Source organism: Schistocerca gregaria, chromosome 9 (assembly GCF_023897955.1).
Source record: "Schistocerca gregaria isolate iqSchGreg1 chromosome 9, iqSchGreg1.2, whole genome shotgun sequence".
In the NCBI taxonomy this organism is placed as follows: Eukaryota; Metazoa; Arthropoda; class Insecta; order Orthoptera; family Acrididae; genus Schistocerca; species Schistocerca gregaria.
Genome location: NC_064928.1, coordinates 31,559,583 through 31,566,876, shown reverse-complemented (window position 1 = coordinate 31,566,876; position 7,294 = coordinate 31,559,583). Strand labels below are relative to the sequence as shown.

At 59.0% G+C, this 7,294-nt stretch overlaps 1 protein-coding gene across 1 annotated transcript; it reads right to left on the bottom strand.

Moving 5' to 3' along the window:
* Positions 1 to 5,166: 5,166 nt before the first annotated feature.
* LOC126292072 (collagen alpha chain-like) lies at positions 5,167 to 7,015 on the bottom strand. The gene is made up of 2 exons (XM_049985883.1): positions 6,680 to 7,015; positions 5,167 to 6,417 (listed from the first exon to the last, which is right to left on the bottom strand). Exons 1-2 carry the CDS (start codon positions 7,013 to 7,015, stop codon positions 5,167 to 5,169), a joined length of 1,587 nt encoding a protein of 528 aa, XP_049841840.1.
* Positions 7,016 to 7,294: the final 279 nt, after the last annotated feature.

Here is a 7,294-nt window from a genome sequence, read left to right as displayed (position 1 = left end):
ACAGCCCTGTCTCCCTGATGTTCCACCACACTGACGGATGTTGTCACAGCCCTTCCTCCCTGATGTTCCACCACGCTGACGGACGTTGTCACAGCCCTGCCTCCCTGATGTTCCACCTCGCTGACGGACAGTGTCACGGCCCTGCTTCTCTGATGTTCCACCACGCTGACGGATGTTCCACCACGCTGACGGATGTTGTCACAGCCCTGCCTCCCTGATGTTCTACCATGCTGACGGACGTTGTCACAGCCCTGCCTCCCTGATGTTCCACAATGCTGACGGATATTGTCACAGCCCTGCCTCCCTGATGTTATACCACACTGACGGACGTTGTTACAGCCCTGCCTCCCTGATGGTCCACCACGCTGACGGACGTTCTCACAGCCCTGCGTCCCTGATGGACCACCACGCTGACGGACGTTGTCACAGCCCCTTCTCCTTTATGAACAACCACGCTGATGGACGTTGTCACAGCCCCACCTCCCTGATGTTCCACCACGCTGACGGACGTTGACACACACCTGCCTCCTTGATGTTCCACCACACTGACGGAAGTTGTCACAGTCCTGCCTCCCTGATGTTCCACTACACTGACGGACGTTGTCACAGTCCTGCCTCCCTGATGTTCCACCACGCTGACGGACGTTGTCACAGCCCTGCCTCCCTCATGTCCCACACCGCTGATGGACGTTGTCAGAGCCCTGAATCCCTGATGGTCGACCACGCTGACGGTCATTGTCACAGACCTGCCTCCCTGATGGTCCACCACACTGATGGATGTTGACACAGCCCTGCCTCCCTGATGTTCCACCACGCTGACGGACGTTGTCACAGCCCTGCCTCCCTGATGTTCCACCACGCTGACGGACGTTGACACACCCCTGCCTCCTTGATGTTCCACCACACTGACGGAAGTTGTCACAGTCCTGCCTCCCTGAAGTTCCACCACACTGACGGACGTTGTCACAGTCCTGCCTCCCTGATGTTCCACCACGCTGACGGACGATGTCACACCCCTGCCTCCCTGATGTTCCACCACGCTGACAGACGTTGTCACAACCCTACCTCCCTGATGGTCCAACACGCTGACGGACAATCTCACAGCCCTCCTCCCTGATGTTCCACAATGCCGACGGACGTTGTCACAGCCCTGCCTCCCTGATGGTCCACCACACTGACGGCGTTGACACAGCCCTGCCTCCCTGATGTTCCACCACGCTGACGGACGTTGTCACAGCCCTGCCTCCCTGATGTTCCACCACGCTGACGGACGTTGTCACAGCCCTGCCTCCCTGATGTTATACCACGTTGACGGACGTTGTCACAGCCCTGCCTAACTGATGGTCCGCCACGCAGATGGACGTTGTCACAGCCCTGCCTCCCTGATGTTCCACCTCGCTGACGGACAGTGTCACGGCCCTGCTTCTCTGATGTTCCACCACGCTGACGGATGTTGTCACAGCCCTGCCTCCCTGATGTTCTACCATGCTGACGGACGTTGTCACAGCCCTGCCTCCCTGATGTTCCACAATGCCGACGGACGTTGTCACAGCCCTGCCTCCCTGATGTTCCACCATGCTGACGGATGGTGTCACAGCCCTGCCTCCTTGATGTTCCACCACGCTGATGGACGTTGTCACAGCCCTGGCTCCCAGATGTTCCACCACGCTGACGGACGTTGTCACAGCCCTGCCTCCCTGATGTTCCACAATGCCGACGGACGTTGTCACAGCCCTGCCTCCCTGATGTTCCACCACGCTGACGGACGTTGTCACAGCCCTGCCTCCCTGATGTTATACCACGTTGACGGACGTTGTCACAGCCCTGCCTAACTGATGGTCCGCCACGCAGATGGACGTTGTCACAGCCCTGCCTCCCAGATGGTCCACCACGCTGACGGACGTGTGTCGCAGCCCTGCATCCCTGATTATCCACCACGCTGACGGACGTTGTCACAGCCCTGCCTCCCTGATGTTCCACCACGCTGACGGACGTTGTCACAGCCCTGAATCCCTGATGGCCCACCACGCTGACTGACGTTGTCAGAGCCCTGCCTCCCTGATGGTCCACCACGCTGACGGACGTTGACACAGGACTGCTTCCCTGATGTTCCACCAAGCTGTCGGACATTGTCACAACCCTGCCTCCCTGATGTTCCACCACGCTGACGGACGTTGTCACAGACCTGCCTCCCTGATGTTCCACCACGCTGACGGACATTGTCACAGCCCTGAAACCCTGATGGCCCACCACGCTGATGGTCATTGTCACAGACCTGCCTCCCTGATGGTCCACCACACTGATGGATGTTGACACAGCCCTGCCTCCCTGATGTTCCACCACGCTGACGGACGTTGTCACAGCCCTGCCTCCCTGATGTTCCACCACGCTGACGGACGTTGTCACAGAACTGCCTCATTGATGTTCCACCACGCTGATGGACGTTGTCACAGCCCCGCCTCCCTCTTGTTCCACCACGCTGACGGACGTTTTCACAGCCCCGCCTCCCTGATGGTCCACCACGCTGACGGACGTTGTCACAGGCCCACCTCCCTGATGGACCACCACGCTGACGGACGTTGTCACAGCCCCTTCTCCTTTATGAACAACCACGCTGATGGACGTTGTCACAGCCCCACCTCCCTGATGTTCCACCACGCTGACGGACGTTGACACACACCTGCCTCCTTGATGTTCCACCACACTGACGGAAGTTGTCACAGTCCTGCCTCCCTGATGTTCCACTACACTGACGGACGTTGTCACAGTCCTGCCTCCCTGATGTTCCACCACGCTGACGGACGTTGTCACACCCCTGCCTCCCTGATGTTCCACCACGCTGACGGACGTTGTCACAGCCCTGCCTCCTTGATGTTCCACCACGCTGATGGACGTTGTCACAGCCCTGGCTCCCAGATGTTCCACCACGCTGACGGATGTTGTCACAGACCTGCCTCCCTGATGTTCCAACACGCTGACGGACAATGTCACAACCCTACCTCCCTGATGGTCCAACACGCTGACGGACAATCTCACAGCCCTCCTCCCCGATGGTCCAACACGCTGACAGACAGTGTCACAGCCCTGCCTCCCTGATGTTCCACCACACTGACGGACGTTGTCACAGCCCTTCCTCCCTGATGTTCCACCACGCTGACGGACGTTGTCACAGCCCTACCTCCCTGATGTTCCACCTCGCTGACGGACAGTGTCACGGCCCTGCTTCTCTGATGTTCCACCACGCTGACTGAAGTTGTCACAGCCCTGCCTCCCTGATGTTCTACCATGCTGACGGTCGTTGTCACAGCCCTGCCTCCCTGATGTTCCACAATGCTGACGGATATTGTCACAGCCCTGCCTCCCTGATGTTATACCACACTGACGGACGTTGTTACAGCCCTGCCTCCCTGATGGTCCACCACGCTGACGGACGTTCTCACAGCCCTGCGTCCCTGATGGTGCACCACGCTGACGGACGTTGTCACAGCCCTGCCTCCCTGATGTTCCACCACGCTGACGGACTTTGTCACAGCCCTGCCTCCCTGATGTTCCACCACGCTGACAGTCGTTGTCACAGACCTGCCTCCCTGATGGTCTACAACACTGACGGACGTTGACACAGCCCTGCCTCGCTGATGTTCCACCACGCTGAAGGACGTTGTCACAGTCCTGCCTCCCTGATGTTCCACCACGCTGACGGACGTTGTCACAGTCCTGCCTCCCTGATGTTATACCACGTTGACGGACGTTGTCACAGCCCTGCCTCCCTGATGGTCCACCACGCTGACGGACGTTGTCACAGCCCTGCCTCCCTGATGGTCCAAAACACTGATAGACGTTGTCACAGCCCTGCCTCCCTGATGTTCAACCACGCTGACGGACGTTGTCACAGCCCTGCCTCCCTGATGTTAAACCACACTGACGGACGTTGTCACAGACCTGCCTCCCTGATGTTCCACCACGCTGACGAATGTTGTCACACCCCTGCCTCCCTGATGTTCCACCACGCTGACGGACGTTGTCACAGCCCTGCCTCCCTGATGTTCCACCACGCTGACGGACGTTGTCACAGCCCTGCCTCTCAGATGTTCCACCACACTGACGGAAGTTATCACAGCCCTGCCTCCCTGATGTTCCACGACGCTGACGGATGTTGTCACAGCCCTGCCTCCTAGGTGGTCCACCACGCTGACGGACGTTGTCGCAGCCCTGCCTCCCTGATTTTCCACCACGCTGATGGACGTTGTCACAGCCCTGCCTCCCTTTTTCCACCACGCTGACGGACGTTGTCACAGCCCTGCCTCCCTGATGGCCCACCACGCTGACGGACGTTGTCACAGTCCTGCCTCAATGATTGTCCACCACGCTGACGGACGTTGACACAGCCCTGCCTCCCTGATGTTCCACCAAGCTGTCGGACATTGTCACAGCCCTGCCTCCCTGATGTTCCACCTCGCTGATGGACGTTGTCACAGCCCTGCCTCCCTCATGTCCCACACCGCTGATGGACGTTGTCAGAGCCCTGAATCCCTGATGGTCCACCACGCTGACGGTCATTGTCACAGACCTGCCTCCCTGATGGTCCACCACACTGATGGATGTTGACACAGCCCTGCCTCCCTGATGTTCCACCACGCTGACGGACGTTGTCACAGCCCTGCCTCCCTGATGTTCCACCACGCTGACGGACGTTGACACACCCCTGCCTCCTTGATGTTCCACCACACTGACGGAAGTTGTCACAGTCCTGCCTCCCTGATGTTCCACCACACTGACGGACGTTGTCACAGTCCTGCCTCCCTGATGTTCCACCACGCTGACGGACGTTGTCACACCCCTGCCTCCCTGATGTTCCACCACGCTGACGGACGTTGTCACAGCCCTGCCTCCTTGATGTTCCACCACGCTGATGGACGTTGTCACAGCCCTGGCTCCCAGATGTTCCACCACGCTGACGGACGTTGTCACAGACCTGCCTCCCTGATGTTCCACCTCGCTAACGGACAGTGTCACGGCCCTGCTTCTCTGATGTTCCACCACGCTGACGGATGTTGTCACAGCCCTGCCTCCCTGATGTTCTACCATGCTGACGGACGTTGTCACAGCCCTGCCTCCCTGATGTTCCACAATGCTGACGGACATTGTCACAGCACTGCCTCCCTGATGTTATACCACGCTGACGGACAATGTCACAACCCTACCTCCCTGATGGTCCAACACGCTGACGGACAATCTCACAGCCCTCCTCCCTGATGGTCCAACACGCTGACAGACAGTGTCACAGCCCTGTCTCCCTGATGTTCCACCACACTGACGGATGTTGTCACAGCCCTTCCTCCCTGATGTTCCACCACGCTGACGGACGTTGTCACAGCCCTGCCTCCCTGATGTTCCACCTCGCTGACGGACAGTGTCACGGCCCTGCTTCTCTGATGTTCCACCACGCTGACGGATGTTGTCACAGCCCTGCCTCCCTGATGTTCTACCATGCTGACGGACGTTGTCACAGCCCTGCCTCCCTGATGTTCCACAATGCTGATGGACATTGTCACAGCCCTGCCTCCCTGATGTTATACCACGCTGACGGACGTTGTTACAGCCCTGCCTCCCTGATGGTCCACCACGCTGACGGACGTTCTCACAGCCCTGCGTCCCTGATGGTGCACCACGCTGACGGACGTTGTCACAGCCCTGCCTCCCTGATGTTCCACCACGCTGACGGACTTTGTCACAGCCCTGCCTCCCTGATGTTCCACCACGCTGACAGTCGTTGTCACAGACCTGCCTCCCTGATGGTCCACCACACTGACGGACGTTGACACAGCCCTGCCTCCCTGATGTTCCACCACGCTGATGGACGTTGTCACAGCCCTGCCTCCCTGATGTTATACCACGTTGACGGACGTTGTCACAGCCCTGCCTCACTGATGTTCCACCACACTTACGGATGTTGTCACAGCCCTTCCTCCCTGATGTTCCACCACGCTGACGGACGTTGTCACAGCCCTGCCTCCCTGATGTTCCACCTCGCTGACGGTCAGTGTCACGGCCCTGCTTCTCTGATGTTCCACCACGCTGACGGATGTTGTCACAGCCCTGCCTCCCTGATGTTCTACCATGCTGACGGACGTTGTCACAGCCCTGCCTCCCTGATGTTCCACAATGCCGACGGACGTTGTCACAGACCTGCCTCCCTGATGTTCCACCACACTGACGGAAGTTATCACAGCCCTGCCTCCCTAATGTTACACGACGCTGACGGATGTTGTCACAGCCCTGCCTCCCAGGTGGTCCACCACGCTGAAGGAGGTTGTCGCAGCCCTGCCTCCCTGATTTTCCACCACGCTGATGGACGTTGTCACAGCCCTGCCTCCCTGTTTCCACCACGCTGACGGACGTTGTCACAGCCCTGCCTCCCTGATGGCCCACCACGCTGACGGACGTTGTCACAGTCCTGCCTCAATGATGGTCCACCACGCTGACGGACGTTGACACAGCCCTGCCTCCCTGATGTTCCACCAAGCTGTCGGACATTGTCACAGCCCTGCCTCCCTGATGTTCCATCTCGCTGATGGACGTTGTCACAGCCCTGCCTCCCTCATGTCCCACACCGCTGATGGACGTTGTCAGAGCCCTGAATCCCTGATGGTCCACCAAGCAGACGGTCATTGTCACAGACCTGCCTCCCTGATGGTCCACCACACTGATGGATGTTGACATAGCCCTGCCTCCCTGATGTTCCCCCACGCTGACGGACGTTGTCACAGCCCTGCCTCCCTGATGTTCCACCACGCTGACGGACGTTGACACACCCCTGCCTCCTTGATGTTCCACCACACTGACGGAAGTTGTCACAGTCCTGCCTCCCTGCATCCACCACGCTGACGGACGTTGTCACACCCCTGTCTCCCTGATGTTCCACCACGCTGACGGACGTTGTCACAGCCCTGCCTCCTTGATGTTCCACCACGCTGATGGACGTTGTCACAGCCCTGGCTCCCAGATGTTCCACCATGCTGACGGACGTTGTCACAGACCTGCCTCCCTGATGTTCCAACACGCTGACGGACAATGTCACAACCCTACCTCCCTGATGGTCCAACACGCTGATGGACAATCTCACAGCCCTCCTCCCTGATGGTCCAACACGCTGACAGACAGTGTCACAGCCCTGCCTCCCTGATGTTCCACCACACTGACGGATGTTGTCACAGCCCTTCCTCCCTGATGTTCCACCACGCTGACGGACGTTTTCACAGCCCTGCCTCCCTGATGTTCCACCTCGCTGACGGAG